Source organism: Chlamydomonas reinhardtii, chromosome 13 (assembly GCF_000002595.2).
Source record: "Chlamydomonas reinhardtii strain CC-503 cw92 mt+ chromosome 13, whole genome shotgun sequence".
In the NCBI taxonomy this organism is placed as follows: Eukaryota; Viridiplantae; Chlorophyta; class Chlorophyceae; order Chlamydomonadales; family Chlamydomonadaceae; genus Chlamydomonas; species Chlamydomonas reinhardtii.
The window spans coordinates 2,970,036-2,990,315 of record NC_057016.1 but is presented as its reverse complement, the minus strand read 5'-3'; the positions used below and the strand labels follow the sequence as shown (position 1 = coordinate 2,990,315).

The window sequence follows — 20,280 nt, the reverse complement described above, 5'->3', positions numbered from 1 at the left end:
TGCGCTAGCTAGCTAGCTGCGTGCCCTGCGCAGCCCGGCTGGCTCGGGACAACATGATACGCGGTCGGCGCTTCGGGGCGGGGAGGTGTGTGTGTGTGTGTGTGTGTGTGTGTGTGTGTGTGTGTGTGTGTGTGTGTGTGTGTGTGTGTGTGTGCGTGTGTGTGTGTGTGTGCGTGTGTGTGTGTGTGTGTGTGTGTGTGTGTGTGTGTGTGTGTGTGTGTGTGTGTGTGTGTGTGTGTGTGTGTGCGTGTGTGTGTGTGTGTGTGTGTGTGTGTGTGTGTTGAGAAACGAAACGAAAGCCCGCCCAGACGTACGACGCCGGAGTTACTGTACTTACCGATAGATACCTACCCATTTACCGAGCGTCGCGTGGCCCAGGTAGCCATACTTATACCAGCGATAAGCCTGTAACCCCATGGGCGACCATTCGGCCTGATGACCCCGCGATGCACCTGTATGCGTCCATGCTCCATCCGCACCCTGGGCGCTCTAAACAACGTTTACCCAGCACGCCTGATTCCAGGATTCCCGCCCGCTGGTCGTAGTCGAGCTCACCTATAGGCAAAAGCGGAAGCATGGGCATAGGGCGGCAGCGAGGAAGTGTCACAGGCAGGCGAATGGCAAAGGCGACAAGTGTGGCGGCGTGCAGCAGACAAGCTAGGTACCACGCGTCCTAAATCCCGCCCACTAAGTACAATAGCACTAAGCAAAGAGGGAGAGGTAGTGGTGGCACTGCGACTAAACGGGGTCAAGGCTGCATGGGGGACGTGGCGGGCAGCGTTCAGACGTGTCCGACACAGGCTGGTGTGTGCGTGTGTGCGTGCGACGCCATGGGCTGGCGGGAGCTGGCCTCCCGCTCCCCACTTCATGGCGGCACCGAGGCTAGGCATGCTCGCGGCCGCAGTGGCCGCGTCGGTGGTGTGTGTGTGTGTGTGTGTGTGTGTGTGTGTGTGTGTGTGTGTGTGTGTGTGTGTGACTACGGTTTCCACGGTTATTCTGCCAGATCACGTGAATCGTGTATCTGGTATAACCAACGACAGGGCTCTCAATTGAGGGCTGCCGTGACCTGGCGTTTCCCCGGCAGAGCGCAAATAGCTCTGGAGTCCACAGGGTAACGCACTCCGACCCTTCACCGCGCCAGTAATCCTTGCGGAATTACTACCGGTGTAACAACCTCAGACCCAGCGGGCGAGCTACCTCTTTAAGACCAGGCGGGCAGAAGACAAAACAGCAAACATAACAAAACACGCAGCACGCAGCACGCGACAGCACGCGATAGCACGACCACAGTGGCTGCGGGGCTGAGTCCTACGCCCCCGCAGCCTGCACGACCTCAACCGCAACCTAACCAGCTCTCGACGCCAGGGCAGACTATGCCTAAGGGCAGCCACCAATGCGTCTGGCCACTAGGCCGGTCCAGGCCGTAAGGCCCGGGGTGATGCAGCACCCAATACACCCTCTCAGGCATAAAACCCCGCAAACCTGGCACTGCTCCCACGGGCGTAAAAACAAAAAAAACCCATCGCCTGCCCACTAAGCTCCCCCGCTGACCCTCTCGTATGCCACTGCTTCAGTGGCTCTTGTTAGTGCTCACGCGCTTCTCCTAAGGGCTGATCCCTTTCAAGCCTCCAGCTCCAGCAGTCCAGCTCCAGCTCCAGCTCCAGCAGCCTCCAGCTGAAAATTTTCATACCAGTTGGTACGGCAATAATCATGGTAGCTTGCGGCAATGCGCACAGCATTTCACCGTTCACCACCGCCAGGATGGGGTGAGTGGCGTCAACACCATCCCAGCCCTTTTGGGGCACGCCGAGCTGCGCGAACTGCATCAGCCGCGACCAGAAGTCCGCGACTGCGCGAGCGCACGCAAGCTCGACGGGGTTGACGCCTGGCTGCGGCGGCGTCAGCTGTGTGGGCGGGATCTCGTCAAGATAGATCGGGTTCCGCCTCCGCTGCACCTGCCACCGCAGCCTCGGGAGCTGCTGCCGCCACCGTCTGAATTCCCAGGGCCGCTGCGGCGCGCGTCATCCCGCGCAGCTGCACCCGGCCATGTTCTGTGGCGGCCAGCGCCGCCATCACCACCACGTCCCAAACACACTGCTGAAAACCCGGCGGCGCCTGGACCAGCCACAGCTGGGCTTGGCTGCTGATGGGAGCCGGACCGGGGTTGTGTGCGTTGATCTGCGCCACCACGGCCTTCGCCACCGCGCAATCCCAGAAGTGGTGCTGCCGTGGCGTGGGCGCGGCGGCGGCGTGCGCCGCCGCCGCGGTGCCCCCATGGCCGTGCTGCCCACAACCGCATGGCTCACGGCGAGCCAACGGCATATGCGGGTTTCCCGGCAGCGGCACTGCGTCGATGGCCAACCGTCTCAAAGTGTCGCCGTTCCCAGCGTACCTTCTGCCAAATGCGCGCCAGGTGTCCCTAATGGCGCCAAGCGTTACAGCCGCAGCTGCTGGCAGGTACTTCCGCCGCACCACAGCGCGCAGCGGCAGGCCCTGTGCCGCGCGCTTATAATCCTCGTGTAGGTCCGCCCGCCGCGTGGCCACATCGTCCAGCTGCATGGATGTGGCCATGCGGACGGACAGCTTCGCTAGGGGGACTTTGAGTGTGTGTGTGTGTGTGTGTGTGTGTGTGTGTGTGTGTGTGTGTGTGTGTGTGTGTGTGTGTGTGTGTGTGTGTGTGTGTGTGTGTGTGACGGACAGCTTCGCTAGGGGGACTTTGAGTGTGTGTTGAGTGTGTGTGTGTGTGTGTTAAAGAGCACAAGGAAAACGTTGCGCAAAGACAGTGTATGCGATGCAGCAAAGCGACGGTTTACGGATGTTACCTGAAGTTACCTCGCATACCTGCTGCGGTGAGCCGCGGTCTTACCAACCGGAAATCGCGCAACCCCCGCTGCTCTAACCTCGAGGGGGGATTCGTGTCCACACGCTCTCAAGGGTGCAAACCCATGCATGTGCTCACGGTACCGTGAGGCCCAGGCACTCCTACGATTCCTAGCTCCTCGTCGCTACTCCTGGCCGCTAAGTCCAAGCTCCCGCCCAATCCTCGATGAAATTCTCACCTACGAGCGAATAAGAAAACAACAGAGCACAGGGCGGCAGCATGGGAGTGTCACGAACAAGAGTGAAGGAACATGTTAGCGCGGCGGCGCGCGACGAGCAAGAGCAAACACGCAGCCCAGTCCCAGCCCAATTAACTATACGAGGGGTTGCGCGATTTGGGAAAGAGACGGAGGGTGGGCGACCACGAGCAAGTAAACAGGCGGGGGACGGCATGGGCGCATGCATGACGGCAAATGCAAATGGTGTGTGTGTGTGTGTGTGTGTGTGTGTGTGTGTGTGTGTGTGTGTGTGTGTGTGTGTGTGTGTGTGTGTGTGTGAGAGTGTGTGATGGGACAGGGTTCAGGCAGGTTGGCGAGGTCCCATAGGGTGCAGCTGACGCCCGTATCCCAAGCAGACAGCAAACAGTTTGCAGCGGCAGAGCAGGAGTGCATGGCTGGTCGAACGCCGGAGTTACTGTACCGACAAGTTGCTGGCTGGCTGGAAGTGTGTGTGTGTGTGTGTGTGTGTGTGTGTGTGTGTGTGTGTGTGTGTGTGTGTGCGTGTGTGTGTGTGTGTTAAAGAGCACAAGGAAAACAAAGCGCAAAGACAGTGTGCAGCAATGCGACGGTTTACGGATGTGACCTGAAGTTACTTCGCACACCTGCTGCTGAGCCGCCACCGGCCTACCAACCGGAAATCACGTAACCCCCGCTACTCTTACACTCAACCTCGAGTTGATTACAATGTGGTGTGCACGAGCATGCGTGCTATCCTGTCCCCGTAAGTACCAATGGCCCGGGCCGGTGGTGCTTGTTGGGTCGGGGAATACGCTGCACACTGCGGGACTACGCCACCTGCCCACTTACCCTGTCCCATCGCACTCATGCTGTGCGGGCGTCCGCCCACAGCGCTGCTATCGTTTCGGTCTGCGCCCCCCTCCTACTCTGGGTCGCCCACTTCAGGCCAGGCCACACACACTCCACGAGACGACGCAATGCTCGCGCCGGTTGAAAAGAGGGGTTAGAGAGCGCGAGCCGCACCAAGCCTCTCCTGGCCCCGCGCCCTGGCCTGCTGGCGCTCTTCGTGTGTATGGTGTCCAGATACACCAGGTTTGAGTCGCTCAAAGATCCATACGGTAGCGTGTGCGCTCAGTCCGATCCACATATAAATACAGGGCTGCGATTACTACCTTACCACTTCTGTGTTCTGATGCGACAAGGTGATGGTTGGCAACCCCTGCCGCAGGGTGTGTCCCGCTGCCTCATGTCAGAGACACCCGGCATCCGTAAATAGTTCCGCTGGTTCCTATACCACCAAGAATGCGACTACTGCCTGCATGCTTCAGCTGACACGCGTTGCACGCGTTGCCCCCAACCCCCAAGGAGGAGGCAACCCCTGATCTCGCGCCCTGACCTGCCCCGACCGCCTTGCCTGCACCCGGCCGATTTTGGTCGCCCCCGGTATAACTCCCTCGTACTTCATTGTCACCATTCGCCCAGTGGTTAGTCGTGGCATGTATGACTGCTCACCTTTGGCAACGCGTGTCGGGGACTAGCCGTGCATTGGATCAGCCTCCACGGTGCTGTCCACGATGCGCAACCATGGGCTTGACCTCGCCTCGGCTGCCGGTCGGCTGGACAGTGATAGTCGCTGGCGGGGGTAGGCGCACTGTAAGCCAGGGAGAGCCTCCGTCGCCTCAGTGCCCATGTCCCTCGGCGCACTCAGCCTCCGTCGCCTCAGCGCCCACGTCCCTCGGCACACTCAGCCGCATTCAGCCGCACTCATTGCGGCGCCGTTCTGCTTTGCCATTGGCAGTCAGCCGGCCGGGCGTCAGGCCCCACAGTTCCGCCAGGCTGTGATAGCGGTCGCTGCGTGGCTCCGTGTCCTGACTGCTGGCGGCTGCAGCCGCTAGTGCTGCCTCGCAGTTAAGCTTCCGCGCAGCTGCCACCAGCTCGCGCCTGTGCTTGGGGCTGCACTGCTGCCACCGCTGCCGCATGCAGAGGCCAGCCGGGAGCTCCAGCAGCACCAGCGGCTGCGGCGCCGGCGGGAGCAGCAGCAGCGGCTGCAGCAGCGGCGCCGGGAAGCTGCCGGCCTAGCAATCCCGCAAGTGCCCGCTGCACAGCGATGGTGGCAGCAGTAGCGTCGCCGGATGCAGCCTGCTCCCGCCGCCGCCCTCCCCGCCGCCTTCTCCGCGTGCAGCTCCCCGTCGCCCCGCCACCGCCGCCCGAATCGCTTTCCACGCACTCACAAGACACGCCGGTGAGGCCAGCCGCCACCTTGCCATCGACATAGCAGAAGTAGCGGCCCAGCTTGGAGACCGGCAGGTAGGAGCGCTCCTTGGGGCCGTAGCGCGCCAGGTGCAGGTGCAGCAGGAACAGGTCGTGGCTGTACTTGGGGTCCTTGGGCGGCGGCTCCGTGCCGACGGACTCCATGGCGGTGCGGAAGTCCATGACCTGGCTGTAGTCCTGGTTGTGGGCGATCAGGGCATTACACCAGACTTGTAATGAGCAATACTGATAGGGGGACGTATCTGATGCAGGTGCTAACGTAGATGGCTCGGCAGCTTGAGTCGCGCTAGGATGCGTGAGTTGGATGTCTAGGACGTGGACATGGCCGTGACGTGCACCATTGTTGGTGCGCGTGCACCGAGCCCAATGATGGGTCAAACCTGAGGGACAAGCGTGAGTCTAGCAGTTCCCCGGCGGGCAACCAACGGGAGAGACGCTCCTGGAACGTACTCCATTGCGCGTCGAGTCGAATTTTGCGGCACAGGCCTTGGCACGATTTTCGCAAGCCGCATGAGATCAGGCTGTTGGCATTATCACGAACGTAATCACATTGACAAAGGGCACGACGTTACAATACAAGAGCTGCTAGTATGGTGAAGGGCCCCCGCAACTCCTGTGTCACATAGGCTGGGTAGCAAGGTATTGTGAGGTCGAATATATGAAGCAAAGAGTCAGAGTAGGCGGGCTTTCACATGTGGGCACGATGAAACTCATTCGGCCGGGTTCCCCCGCAGCTACCGATTACCGTGTTTCCAACCGAGCCCCGTATTACCTCAACATATTGTGTTAACGTAACCTCAATTTTCTGTCTTCATTCTCGCAAACTACTAAAGTCACCGTAGGGCACATTCTCGTCGAGCCGGGTGGGGCCCTTGCGCCCAGCATGGCGCGCGGTGCTAGCTCCACCGGAATGCTGATTCGTAGGTCCTGATAGGGCTCAGTAGAGTGAAGGAGGCGGCAAAGAAACCATGGGATTGTTTTCCTGCTTCGGAGCCTCGGGAGCGGGCGAGGCGGATGTCGTGGTTGCACAGCAGGCTCGTCAGCAGGCGTACGGGATCCCTGCGCATGACGCGAGCTCGGGCAAGCACGCAGCGGCCGGCAAGGGGCAGCAGAGCGAATTCCTCGACCTGACTGGACCCGCGCCGAAGTCAGCACAGACCACAACCTGCACTTCTGGCAACACTACATCACTGTCGGCAGTGACCACGTCGGATGTGCACGGGGCGGCGTACCAGGCAGGTTCAGAAGAGCTAATGGTCGCTTAATGTTTGGGAGCCGGAGCTCGGAGCGGCCAGGTTCCGCACATCCGTCGGTTGAAATTGTCACTCCTTGTGATATTGAATTCCTGCCAGCAGTTTTGCCTGACGCTAAAAAAGGAAACGCGTTGCCCACGATAATGCGCGCCCCGTTTCTTGCCTGCAGCTACAAATTCTTAATGGCGCGCTTGCGGGGCTATCTGGGAACTGGTATGAGCGTGTATCATCAGCAGCAACGCGCTTGACGGGCGTCTCAGGTGCCGCTCTGTGCACCGTCGCCATTCTCGACGCTGCGCACGAGCACTTCACGGTCGTCCACGTCACAGGAAAGGACGTGGATGCGTCCATAAGGTCCCCTCCAGGGTCGCAACTCCCGGCATTGCAGGCAGTTGCGCCATCTGCGCATGGCCCAGGCGCCCAGGGTAGCCTTAGATACAACAGCGCGCAGGTTCTGCAGCTACTGCAGGTGTGTCAGGTTGGGGGCATGATTTTGGGCATGGAAGGTTGCTGGTCGGCTTGGGCTGGCGGGTCGGGGCACGGGGGGCAACCTTACTCGACGCCGTCTCTTAACCGGTGTCCTTGTCTCATGGGGACGGCACGCCTCGCTCCACCTGCTGGTATTGTGGATGTCGCACGAATATTAATTGTTGCAACCCTCCGCAGCGCGGTGCTACGGCTTGTATGGACCGTCTTGAGCCACCTCCTTGCTCCGTGCCCCGCAGACGCCGCTGACCTACTCGTTCTCGGACCCGGTGCACGCGTCGCGGGAGACCAACCAGCCGCCACATGACTGGCAGTCTATGTACGATACGTTTGGGCTGTCCGACTTCTGTGCACTGCCGCTGATGCACAACAAGTCAGTCGTGGGGGCAGTGACGCTAGCTTTCGTGGCGCCGCCTGCGGAAACGCGGGCACAGCAGAACCAACGTTACCTAGCGCAAAGCTCGGGCGCCAGCACACACCAGCCAGCGTCTCCCCTGATGGCGTGCGACGAGGCATCAATGAGGACGCTGGGGTTGCTCCTGTCGGTCCTGCTGGTGGGGCAGGACATGCAGCTGGCGCAGCAGGTGGGGCTTGCGGACGCTGGGTGGTTGGCGACCGCGTGATGCAGGGTGTCAGGATGACGCACCACACGCGCTGCAGAGGGAAGCGCGGCCAGTGATGCCGTGTAGGGGTCAGCGCATGTGCGTGTCGTACACTGGTCCGGAAGTCAGGGGTATCGGGGTCCCATTCCCGCGCTGCCCAGTTGCTTTGTCCTACGGCGTTCGCCCCGCGCCCAACGCCCGACACGTACACTCAACCCTTGCAGGTGGCGGAAATCCTGGCCGGCGTGTACGACGCGCGCAACGTGCAGCAGGTGGTGACCGTGGTGGCGGCCGGCGCGGAGCAGGTGCTGCAGCTCACCACGCGCGTGGCCGTGTCCTGCAACCTGGCGGTGCTGGCCGTGCCGGGCGCTGGGGCCGGCGCCGGCCAGGCTGCCAGCGCGCTGTCGCAGCCAGGGACTGGCACCGGCACGGGCGGCGGCGGGCCGCCCGCCAGCGTCACGTCTGGGACGGGGCTAGGCGGGCGCGCGATTTTTTTCGAGGAGCGGAACGCGCATACAGCCGGTAGCCGCGTGGACGGCAGCACGCAGGGCACGCAATGCTCGCGATCAATGGCTAGCATCACAGACGCGCAAGGCTCGGGCTCGGGACTGGTGTTCGGCCAGAACTACCGGTCACGGTTGCAGAGGTCAGTGTCGTCAGGCCAGACGGGTTTCCATGTTGTGACCACAGTTGTTCGTGCTCGTTTGGTAACCGCGCTCGTTTGGTAGCATAGCAAGAGATCTGCACCGCATCTGAAGAGTCCCCGTTGTGGCATGTGCTTCTGCCTTCACAGCCGCGCCAATACACCGCACGACGGCCAGAGCACCGGCGCGGTTTCCGGGGCCCAGGCCAACATGCTTTCGCCGCGACGGGGCGGCACCAACGGCTCCGCCAACCCGCTGCCGCATCTGTCTGTGCGGACCAACGGCAATGCGAACGCCAGCCATGACAGCACCTCGCCGCCGAACGGTTCAACGGGCGGGCTTCTCTGGCAGGCAGGGCTAGTGCAGGTGCGCGGCTCTCCCTCTCCTTTGCCCGGGTGAACGTCACACCCCGCATGCCCCAGCCCCTGCAAGCACCACCGCCTACCGTCCCTCCCTACATGCAGCCTGAGCCCTCCCCCTGCCCCTCTACCACTTCCTTAGCTAATCATGCATGTACCCCCCCCCTGGACGTCGGCACGTTACACTTGTGATTTAATCACTCCATTGTCCATAAACGGCCTCCCCATATTTCATTGGACTTGGGCACATACCTCCCCCCCCCGCCCCTGCTCTGTCCCATTCCCATCAGGCGCGCGCTCTGGGCCTGCGCCACACGCTGCTGGCCAACCTGCCGCCCACCGGCACCATCATCCACGACTGCGCCTCCTACATGCAGCAGGTCGGCTGCCCCAAGCGCGACCTGTATCTGCTCTCCACCTGTCAGGGCGCGCCGCCGTTCTCGCTTGCCATCGCGCCCGCGCCGCTCAAGGAGGCAGACCCTAACGGCCAGCAGCTGGTGCTGTACGTGGCAGTCGCGATGCGGCTGCCCATGGAGCTGCTGACGGAGCTGCTGGGCCAGGCGCAGCAGCTCGCGGTCAAGGTGCTGGCGCCGCTGCTCGCGGCCAAGCTGACCACTGGCAACCTGGCGGACGAGTGGACGCTGCTGATGGGCACCTGCACCTCAGGGCGCACCCCCGGGCCGGGCACGGGGCCAGGCGGCGTGGGCTTGGCGGCCAGCAGCCCCGACCCGCGCATGAGCAGCAGCACGGCGCAGGTGGGTGGCGGCGGCGTAGGGGCCGCCGGCGGTGGCAGCAAGGACGCCGCCAGTGGCTCCGCCATGTGCGGCAGCGGCGGCACCATGGACGGCCGCCGCAGCAGTCCTGGCGGCAGCAGCGACGAGACCGGCCCGGGCGGCGCGCAGCGCGGCCCGGCTGGTGCGGCCGGTGCTCGGCACCCGCAGCTGCCGGCTGCGCTCACGGCGCCGCCGGGCCACTCTCCCGGGGTGCTACCGTACGCGGAGCAGGGGCAGCGTGGCGGCACTGCGCCGTCTGACATTGGGCGGGTGCTGGGCGGGCCACCGGCAGGCATCGGCTCCCAGGAGTCGCACGGCACGGTGCTGAGCACGGCGGTGGGCGGCGCGTTCGCGGGCGACACCCGCACGCACATGGGCATGCTCGTGTCGTCGTTCAAGGACACCATCAATGCGCTACAGGCGTCCAGGTGCGCATGCGCAGCGTACGGTAGATGCCGAAGTGGTTTTTGTGGCTGATCCCCGAGCAGGAACGGGGTGGTTGGGAACGGGGTGGTTGGGGGCGGTTGGTGGTTTTGGGGGACCGGTTTTAAGCAGGTTTAGCGGGTATGTGATGGCGTTTCTGTAGGGCCTTGCTCAACAACCACCACCCGCGCGGCTTGTCCAAACAAATAGTTCAGACACCGCTGGCTGAGACGCTGGTCGGGCTATGCAATTAGAGTTTTGCCTCCTGTGAAAAGGCGTCACTCAGGGTCAACCGTTCATTGCGAAGACATAGTTAGGCAATCACCCGGTTTTGGCCCGCGCAAGGCCGCTTCCGCTTGCCTCGTGCTTGTACGACCTACCAATGCTCTTTGATTAGGGTTACACCTAGCCTCCATTCCCAATCCAGGACCCGCGTATGATCCACCAAAACTGTCTACAGATTAGCCTTAGGACTTCGCTACCTCTGACGGCCGGTTTTCCCACTGCCGTTTTGCTTACGGTATGCATTATGATTAACATACCCTGCAGCCCTTCCTCACCTGGCCCCTGGCCCCTGCTTAACCTGCACCCACACACCCGTGCCTTCATTGCCCACCACAGGGCTGAGGAGGCGGAGGAGCTTACGGTGCTTAAGCTGGGCAAGGTGCTGGGGCGCGGCGGCAGCGGGCTGGTGTTCCAGGGTTACCTGCACCTGGGGCTGGAGGTGGCGGTGAAGCTGTTCGAGAACCCCGACGACACCGACCCAGACGCGATCTCCAGCGACGAGTCGCCCTCCATCGGCAATCTCAACCCTGACGGTTCCAGCATCGGGCCGGACGCGATGGGCGCGTCGCGCGGCGCGGACGGCGGCAGCTCGGTGAAGGACGGCTCCAAGGGCCCAGAAGGCAACGGCGGCGCGCAGCGGCGCAACTCGTCGCGCAGCGCGGCGCAGATGACGAAGCGGCAGCGCGACCTGCTGCGCAACGCGCTGGAGCTGGGCGTGACCTCGTCCGTCAGCCACCCCAACATAGTGCAGGTGACAACGGCGTATGGGAAGGAAGATGAAAGAGCAGGAATAGCCCATTCACTCACGGCCCGCAATTGCTGACGTGCGGGCGGCGGCGTGCATTGATGTGAGGGGACTGGACTCCGCGTTCGCCCCTACCGTCATCACAGTCATACCTCGCTCTTTCGCTTGGCTTGATGAGTCCGCGCCGTAACAAAGCCTCCTGCCCCTCCTACCGCCTCGGCCTCCCCCTTCCACAGGGCTACTGCCATTGGGTGAACGTGGTGCTAATGCAGGACGCCTCCCTCAACCGCTGCTGGCTGATGGGGCAGGCCGAGTACATGGCGCTCGCGCCGCCCGGCTCGCCGCCGCCGCCGCTGTGCTCGGCGCTGGTCATGGAGTACTGTGACATGGTGCGTCCGCCGTGCCGTGTGTGTGTGTGTGTGTGCGTGTGCGTGCGTGCGTGCGTGCGTGCGTGCGTGCGTGCGTGCGTGCGTGCGTGCGTGCGTGCGTGCGTGCGTGCGTGCGTGTGTGTGTGTGTGTGTGCGTGCGTGCGTGCGTGTGTGTGTGTGTGCGTGTGTGTGTGTGTGTGTGTGCGTGTGTGCGTGTGTGCGTGCGTGCGTGTGTGTGTATGTGTGTGTGTGCCGTAGTCCTGCAGGAAACCTACGGAACAGGGATGAGGGGTGAGGGCTCACAAACCCGGCTGTTGCCGGGTGCTGAAGATGGAGATCTGCGAGCGCTGGTCGTCTGGGCTGGGCGTCCAGCAGGCGCTGCCACGCAGGCTGTATGCGTCTGCCAGTAACGCCTGATACTAAATCGCCACCCGACCGCCGCGCGCGCAACAGGGCTCGCTCATACACGCGCTCAAGCGCGGGACGTTCGTGGGGGCGGAGGGCAAACCCAACATGGAGTTTGTGTACATGTGCCTGCTGGAGATCGCGCTGGCGCTGCGCCACCTGCACACCGCCAAGATCGCGCACTGTGACCTCAAGCCCGGCAACGTGCTGCTGCGCTCCAGCCCGCGCGACCCGCGCAGCTTCGTCTGCAAGCTGGGCGACTTCGGGTGCGTGCTTGGTTCTGTGCTTGTCGTGCTGCTGGCGTTGGCATGCAGCCCCGGGGCTCTGGGCTACCTAGCTGGTCAAGGTTACTTACAGGATTGCTCGCCTTTGCCCTTTTAGTAGACGCCGGCATGTGCGCAAACCAGCTTCCCGGCCTGCCTCCCTCTCAAGCTGCCAGTCTACGCGCTACCTGGCCTTGTCCCGGAACGCACGCCCTCGGTGCTTCACTGTATCTTACTACACCACCAAACGCTGCAACGCGCCCCATCACCTGCGCACCACTTGCACCCGTTGCAGCTACGCGGCCATCCTGAAGGACGGGCTGCTGCCGGGGCGGCCGGCGGTGCTGCCGGACGAGGCGTGCGGCACGCTACAGTACATGGCGCCAGAGCTGTTCGTCGCGGGGCGGCCCGTGGACGCCAGCATCGACATATATGCCTTTGGTGAGTTGGGGCGCATGACAGATTGCGCGGGCTTTGAAGCATGCTGAGCATATGGGCTGTGGTGCTGGAATGGTCGATGCCTCGATGGCTTTCGCCTGGTGCTGACGCATGTGTCTGTGCCCCTCTCTTGCTCCCCTATGACTCTGCCTGCAGGCCTCCTGATGTGGTGAGTGCCGGCATGTTGCACAAATTGTCGGGCGTAAACTGTGCATGATTTTGTTTTACATTCACCACGGGAATGCGGCGCCGGGGTGCTAACTCCACCACCCGTGTTCCCCATCTGCAGGGAGCTCATAACCGGCAAGACGCCGTACAGCGACAACGAGTACGGCAGCCGCGCGCTGATGAAGGCGGTGTACCACGGCAAGCGCCCCACGTTTCCGGAGCACACACTGCCAGCATACAAGTGAGTGCGTAAAGAGCAAGGAAAGCGCCAATTGGAAGGCACGAATAGAATACGTCTCGTAAGCCTGCCGAAAAAGTGTACAGCCTGTGTATCGTTGGTGTGCGGACTGTGCGAGGAAAAGGCACGAACACGACCACTCAGCCTTGTGCATCTGGGGGGGGGGGCCTTCCTGACGCGCTCAGTGCCCATCATGCCGTGCGCTGCTGCTTCCTGCAGGAACCTGGGCATGTGCTGCTGGTCCGGCGACCCCACGCTGCGCCCGAGCGCCTCTGTGCTGGTTAAGCTGCTGCGCCAACAGCTGGAGAGCTTGAAACAGTCGGGCCAGACAACCGGCGGGGCCGCGCCCTCCACCGCCCGTGCATGAGCATTGGGGCCAGACCCAGCTCGCGCGCAGCCGATGGGGCCTGACCGTGAACGGGAGGGCGCGGCGCGCAGCCGTGGTTGGGGTCAATCGCTTACGGAAGCAGTGCTAACCAAGGCAAATATGATGCATGAATATAACAGAGCGGCAACGTCGCCGCGGCCGGCCCAGTTGACTTGGTGAGCGGGCAACACGCGCCAGATGCTGGTGGCTGGGGCGCGGCGGCCACCGCGGGTTCATGTTATTGCTTAGAATGTGAAGAAAGGCTCAACAGTAACAGGATCAGTCACGCGCGCCCACTAGCCAAGTGGAAGGTCTACTGCTCAACGCATGCATGGAGGTTACAAAACATGGTCACTGAGAGAGAAAGCCATGCGTGCACTCCACTCATCTACACAAGTAAGAGTGAGGCGCACCCCGGCGGCACAGCGCTGCCCTGCCAGGGCCTTGCTTTGCTGCAGGGTGCTAATTGCTCCATAGATGCATGTTGTTCGTTCGGTTTCAGAAGTTTTGATGGTTCTATGTTCGCGGGTGTTTCGGTGGCGTTACCAGGTTTTCGCTGAGGCGTATCTGCCTGTCTCCATGGTAGTCGGCGTGTGGGGTGGTGTTCAGGCCCATATGTCTGTCACTGCGGTCCTTGCGCAGCATGACTGCTAAATCCTATGCATGGCCTTCCATAAGCCACTCGCGAAACCGGCACAGTTATGATGTCGAGCGGTCGCGTGTGTGGGTCCAGCAGCGTACTGGTTGCCCATCCCGTTGGTCGCAGCCGTGGTTCGTTTGATATCTGCGTCGGTTCTGTGCGTCTGTCTGCTGTCTGCTGGCCCCGGTTGACCCCAAGACCAGGAGAAGATAAACAGGCCACGGGCATGTATGTGAACCCAACGGACCGAAGCAGGACCGCCCTTCCTCCTGTGAAGCCGGGCCTCGTGTGTGGGCCGAAGCGAAATGAGCTTTTGGCAAATGTGTCTGGGTGACGGCAAGATGGGCACTAGGCGGCAAGATGGAGCTGGGCTGGGGTGCATGTGCTGAGGCAGTCTCGAGGCACATGTGTTGCGATCCTGGCGTTGCTGGGCCCACACTGCATGGGCAGTTTCAGCGCCAGTGTCCCATGGGCATGCACATTGGGGAGGGGGCATTGGATACACGGGTTGTTCATGTGCGCTAAGAAAAGCGCTGGTGTTCAGATGAGGGTCTCAGATGCGCATAGGGTGCTGTGGTAGCTCGGGGCGATTCTCATCATTAGATCGTATTGCCTCGGAGTGCGCACGAAAGAGCAAATGAGAGGTGTGCGAGGACGTTCATGTTTACGCGTGTGTCGCAGGTGGCCGTCGCAACAACAGGACTAGTGGGATGTTCTGGGCATGTCTCCGAAGGGTTTAGAGCAAGACATGTATGGGGGGTTATAGGGGTCGCACGGGCGGTGTGTAGAAAACTGTTGGTCACCCGAGGTGTGCACAGGTGTGGCCGTGTCGGTAGGCGTGTCTGGGCAAACGACGTAGTGCAGGAGGTATTAAGAAGACTACGTACGGATGCCGCATGTTGCGTGGCGGTGGCGCACCCGCCCTGCTATGACAATCAGTCGATTGCGTGAGAAGTGGCGTCGCGCCGCAAGGGGAATGGAAATTGCGGCCAGGAGAAGCTTGCAGCGGCGCTGCCACTTCGCGCGGGAAGAGTTTGATGTGAGCTTCGCGCTCACACCAACTGCATGTGTAATGGTGCAGAGGCGCACACTGGCTTTCGTTTGACGAGAACTTTACCTGTGCTGTTAGTAGCAGCACCACCTGGCGGGTTGGAATTCAAATCGGATGGCTCAGGGCAGGACGTGTCATGGCCGCCAACTTAATGTTATCGCCTGTGCTAGGCGTTTACCAACCACATTATGGCTTCGACGTGCGTTGCGGAACTCATGCGTACGTAGACCAGAGCGGAAGGCGGAGTGGGCTCGCAGGCGGCACGGGAGCAGGCAGTCAGTAGCACAAGTTACGAATGCATATGTTACCTCGTAACCGACGGTAAACGCCGTGGACGGCCGGGCCCATGGCTGGCTGACGGAATGTATTGGGATGGCTGGGCTGGGCGACGGCTGGCGGGCTGGCGTTGGGACTGCCAGAAATGATGCGCCCGAAACCAACCTGGAGAACACCAGCGCCACCGGTGCCCAGCACGACATGTATGGGAGGGAGGGAGGGACAGGAGGCGTGATGCACTGCAGCGCAGAAGCTATGGCGCGAGGCGCGAGGCAAGCAACGCCAACCCCAAAACAACCGCGAGGACATGGTGCGCAAGCCGGGCTGCGGGCTTCGTGGGGGGACGCTTGGGGGGACGCGGCGAGTGCAAGAGAGCCTCGGTTGCCCCCGGTCGGCTGGACAGTGACAGATAGCTGGCGAGGGTGGGCGCACTGTAAGCCAGGGTGAGGTTGCAACCACTTAAACCCAATACCGTACCATATTGCAAGTTTCAGTGTGCCCATGCTTCATAGGCTGCCGTTACAGCTTCGGGCTCGCTTGTTGCAGCCCGGCGGAAGACACAATATGTGGCTTTTTTGCATGGGAATAGTGCAGGGGAAATAGGTGGCAGGGAAAATTCGGGCGGAGCGAGAAGTGCCTTCGCACGTCCATGGACAATTGACTTTCGCGAGGTTGCCCGAAAAGCAAGCCATGGCTTTGCGCAGTAAGACTTCTGTACGTGGTAAATGTGCTACAAAGACACAGCAGACGGCGAGCCGTCATAAATGGCAGGGCAGGCGGCAGGGCAGGCGGCAGGGCAGGCGGCAGGGCAGGCGGCGGGGCAGGAGGCGGGGCAGGAGGCGGGGCAGGCGGCGGGGCAGGAGGCGGGGCAGGCGGCGGGGCAGGCGGAGGCGGCGGGGCCGGCAGAGGCGGGGCCCCGGGGCGCGGTGCACGTGCTGTGGCACTACCACTTCTCCGCCTTCCGCCGAAAGCGCTGGGCTGCGTTCATCCAGCGCGACCGCGCGCTCCACCGCGTCGCCAAGCAGCTCACGGGCGGCAGGCCCAAGGAGGAGGTGGTGGTGGGGTGGGGTTCGTGGGCCTTCCAGGGAGGGAAGGGCGGCTCCCCCATCTCCGTCAGGGGCGGGCGCGCGCCGACGGGGCGGCTCATCAAGCTGCTCCGTGAGCGCTACGCCAAGCATGTGTTCATCATCGATGAATACAAGACCTCCAAGGTGGGTGGGTTGAGTGGGATTGCAATTGCCGGTGGGTGGGTGGGCCGCTGGGTTTATGCCTGGCTTTAGCGGAAGCCGACCATGCAGACCTGCTACAACTGTGGCCCCCCTCCCTCCCACCCTCCCGACCATGCAGACCTGCTACAACTGCGGGTGTCAGGAGATGGCCATCAAGCGGCTTGGGGGGCTGAAGGAGGGGCAGCGGCCCTGGTCGGTCAAAGTCTGCAACGACTGCTTGACGACCTGGGTGAGGACCGTGCATGTGCAGGGACGGCTGGGCACTGGGGACGGATTGATTGACAGGTTGACGGTTGGGACAGCTCATGTGCGCTCTCCTCTTCCTCCCCGTTCCCCATCCCCAGAACCGCGACGTCTCCGCTGCCAAGGTGATCCGTGTGCTCCTCCTGCTGAAGCTGATGGGCTTCGAGCGGCCGACCAAGCTGCAGCGGCCGCCATGGCCGCCGCCGGCGGCGGGGCCAGGCTGAGAGCCTGAACGGCGCTAGCAGGGCGTGGGGCTGAGGGTGCACGTGTTGATTGGCGGCGAGTGACGTGACTAGTTTGTTAGCTGCGGGTTAGCACGGACTGTGCACCCCACCCAACCGGCCACGTCCGGATTTGCGGGGATGCCAAAGGCCCCCAACATAGAGGCGTGTGCTTAGTAGGCGCCCGCGTCAAGGTGGCTGGGTTGATAATGACCCGGGATCAGCCCTTTTCCTGCCATAAGGCAGCCACCTCCTTGTTTGCATGGGAATAGTGGCTGAGCCACGTATCTAGTCTGAGGCCGCAAGCGTCTACCTCATCTCCCGGACATAGCCGGGGTCGGTTCGTACAGGCACGCAAGCAGGCATGGCCCGCCGTAATGTGTCCAGCCACGTCCCGCCGTCAAGCAACAGTATAGCCAGCAATGAACCATTCAGCAGGAAATTCTCTAGCCACAACACTCCTCACTGCTGCGTCCGGCCTACCACATACTGTGCTGTGCTATGCTCGCCAGCAAAGACCCTAACTAGACACCGGCCGGCCTCAATCTGCGCGCCGGCGCCGCTTCTTGGGCGGCGCCGCGCTCTTTTCCTCCACGTGGCCTTGCTCGCCCCCTCCACTACGCACATGCACGCCGCAACTGCTGGGCCCAGGGCCGCTGCCGCCAGGCCCTGTGCCGCTGCTGCTTCTGCTGCTGCCGCTGCTACTGCTGTTGTGGTGGGGCCAGGCCCTCCACCACTACCATCGCCGCCACCGCCGCCACCGTGGCGCAGGGCCGCAGGCAGCGCTCTACCAAGCAGCATCTCCATCAGCGCGTGCCGCATGTTTGCCGCAGAGTTGGCGTCGCGGCCCTGCAGTTCAACATTCAACCGGATGGCACCTGAGCCTGTCTGATACCTGACCCGGCCCCGCGAACCGGACTGAACCTGTGCCAGACTTACCCACACAGTCCCGCAGTGTTGGCACACTTGCACATCGCGGGCACGAATATTTTAACTCTTTTCGCCCGAAATTCGTGGAAAACTTGGCAACGAATTCAGGGGGGTACGAACAATAGTTCCAGACCCCACCCTGCAAACCTCCCGACCACCCCACCGACTGTGCCGTACCGTGCTGTACCCCCCCTAAATCCCCTCTGTTTTCTTCCAGGACGGTGTCAAACGACTGCTTTCAGCGAGCCCTATCAATATGTAGAACACTGGAAGTTCGCAGGGCACATCTTGACCACAGCCACGTTGTCAAGATTGTGTGAACATCTTGCGACCGTTCAGTTGCATCCGCCGTGCATAGCACGCCTATGACATTTACCTGCGCATGGGACATGCATATGTGTTTTCCAACGGCGCGCAAGCACCGGTCCGCGACTTGTGGCACGTTCTGGTCAGGCAAGACGTGTCGCACCCCAATATCCAAACCCGACATGTGTTGACGGGCGGTAGCCCTTCGTCTTCTGGTAGGGTCCTGATGTTCCCCAGCCGTTAAAAGCTTCTATTATATGCTTTGGGCAGCGGTCTGGGCTTGCCCGGCTGTCTTATGAGGCCCAGACAAAATTTGAAGCACACCGGTTACCATACTGCCAAAAAGGTTTCGGGTTTTTAAGTTCGGGGTGGGTCGCCGAAGTTGAACGCCGAAACAATTACATAAATATTTTTAAGGATTCCCTCCCGAAACTAAAAAACATATGGAAATTTTCGCGGGCCGGGCGCGCTGTCGTGCGCAGGGGCTGGACCGTGGCCCGGGGGTTTGACACGCGGGCACGCCCAAAATCTTGCGATCTCCAATCTCTTGTTTGCAAGGACTCTCCTAAACAAAGACAGGTGTCTAGATCTGGGGAAATTCGGTGGGATGCAAGTGGGAACGTTTCAGTACGGTACCGTAGACAGGCGAATCAGAGAGAGCGTGCCGCACACGCACACGCGGCCACGGGCACTGATTGGGGGGGGGGGGGGGGGGGGGTGGCCTTGCCCGGCGCCCCCGAACTTTCGAAACAGTTTTGTTACAAGTGCCCCAACGCCCCCGAAATATAAAAAATATAGAATAATTTCAGCAGTTCGGGGAAGCCCTCCTGAACATTAGAAAGCCGAAACCTTTTTGGCAGTACCGTATCATATCAACGTGCTTGACGAAACAAAGCAAATTGCGAAGTCACATGTTACCTTGTAACCGACGGTAAATGCTGGGGATGGCCGGGCCCATGGCTGGCTGACAGAAAGAAGGCTATGTACTGGGACAGCTGGGCTGGTAGACGGCTGGCGGGCTGGCGTTGGGACCACCAGAAAGGACGCGCCCAAAACCAACCTGAAGAACACCAGCGCCACCGGCGCCCAGCACGACATGTATGGGAGGGAGGGAGGGACAGGATGTATAAAGCACTGCAGCAGGAGGCTATGCGCTAAATGTGAACCATGACAAAACCTTATTGGGGACCCTGGGGACCAAGGACCGACCCTGAACTTTGGGGACGCGTATCTTTCCGCAGTTACTACCCTGATTAAAATTCTGAAAGCGGATTCTGAACGCTCTTGTCAAGCTCTTTCAATTAGAAGGGAGGGGTGTGTCTGCGGCATCCTTACCCCCCCTGAAGTATTAACATGTAACCTTTGCTGCTGCCCCGCGCCCAACACTCAAGCTGTCAGCTGTGGAGTTTCTGTTTCAAGGCATGGCATGGCACGAATGGCATGACCCCTTGAGGATGACCGACCCCACCCCCATGGACAAAACCTTGTTGTTTAGGGGTTAAAACCCCTCCATTTTATACCAAAGTGGTGCCAACTGACTCCTCTTGACGAGCACTATCACTGCGTGCCATCAGTGGTCCTGTTCTGAGACTTTGGTCACGGGTGGGATCCATGGAAATCCTTTCAACCGGGTTCACTTCAGTTTTGGGCACCATCCAAGCACTGCATAATCTTTGTACCCATTTTTGCAGATTGCGGACCTGTCGGACCATGAATCAAACCTTACCTACCCTCCACAATTTGCCTGTTGTGTCAGATTCACTGTCCGACAGGTCATCCACTGCCGTATGGCCCTTCCCGTGTGGGGTTCTTGGGAGCGGACAGGGGGCCAACGCCCCCCGACGCCAAAGTTATCCCCCCTGAGTCCCCCGTTCTCCCAGTCCCTCCATACATGATATGCATTCACACTTGCTTTCATTTCTATGATATATTGACTCGCTAGTTGGGCATGCCCCCGAGTGAACCCGGGTTGGGCCCAACTCACCCCGCGCTCAACTCACTGCTGTGTGACGAATGGACAGTGTGCATCAGCAGCCTTGTCAGACATAAATTTATGTGCACCAGTGCTTGAGAGCCCCGCCATTTCAGTGCACATGTGTCGCATGGGGGACACTTGCTGACATGTCCATGCCCGGACGCCCAACTTAGCCCTCCCATACTTTGTTTGTGCTGATTATGGCATAACGTGCACATATGCGCCTTGTAGTGCTGTGTTTGGCCCCTAGTTCAGCTTGTGGGGC

At 61.3% G+C, this 20,280-nt stretch overlaps 4 protein-coding genes across 4 annotated transcripts; 2 read left to right on the top strand and 2 right to left on the bottom strand.

Annotated features, from left to right (window-relative positions):
• Positions 1 to 970: 970 nt before the first annotated feature.
• On the bottom strand, positions 971 to 2,372 carry CHLRE_13g584170v5 (uncharacterized protein). The gene has a single exon (XM_043069631.1). The coding sequence runs from the start codon at positions 2,320 to 2,322 to the stop codon at positions 1,924 to 1,926; it is 399 nt and encodes a 132-aa protein (XP_042917606.1). The 5' UTR covers positions 2,323 to 2,372; the 3' UTR covers positions 971 to 1,923.
• Positions 2,373 to 2,423: 51 nt separating this feature from the next.
• CHLRE_13g584135v5 (uncharacterized protein) lies at positions 2,424 to 5,962 on the bottom strand. Its single transcript, XM_043069630.1, has 2 exons — positions 4,569 to 5,962; positions 2,424 to 2,553 (listed from the first exon to the last, which is right to left on the bottom strand). The coding sequence occupies exon 1, from the start codon at positions 5,487 to 5,489 to the stop codon at positions 4,965 to 4,967; it is 525 nt and encodes a 174-aa protein (XP_042917605.1). The 5' UTR covers positions 5,490 to 5,962; the 3' UTR covers positions 2,424 to 2,553; positions 4,569 to 4,964.
• A 160-nt stretch (positions 5,963 to 6,122) lies between these two features.
• On the top strand, positions 6,123 to 15,162 carry CHLRE_13g584100v5 (uncharacterized protein). The gene is made up of 13 exons (XM_043069629.1): positions 6,123 to 6,562; positions 6,750 to 7,049; positions 7,306 to 7,650; positions 7,893 to 8,314; positions 8,462 to 8,678; positions 8,962 to 9,872; positions 10,489 to 10,903; positions 11,134 to 11,286; positions 11,719 to 11,936; positions 12,229 to 12,374; positions 12,528 to 12,540; positions 12,661 to 12,780; positions 12,997 to 15,162. Exons 1-13 carry the CDS (start codon positions 6,296 to 6,298, stop codon positions 13,142 to 13,144), a joined length of 3,675 nt encoding a protein of 1,224 aa, XP_042917604.1. The 5' UTR covers positions 6,123 to 6,295; the 3' UTR covers positions 13,145 to 15,162.
• A 550-nt stretch (positions 15,163 to 15,712) lies between these two features.
• Positions 15,713 to 17,188, top strand: CHLRE_13g584050v5 (uncharacterized protein). The gene is made up of 3 exons (XM_043069628.1): positions 15,713 to 16,322; positions 16,459 to 16,569; positions 16,685 to 17,188. The coding sequence occupies exons 1-3, from the start codon at positions 15,876 to 15,878 to the stop codon at positions 16,805 to 16,807; spliced, it is 681 nt and encodes a 226-aa protein (XP_042917603.1). The 5' UTR covers positions 15,713 to 15,875; the 3' UTR covers positions 16,808 to 17,188.
• The last annotated feature ends 3,092 nt before the right edge of the window (positions 17,189 to 20,280 follow it).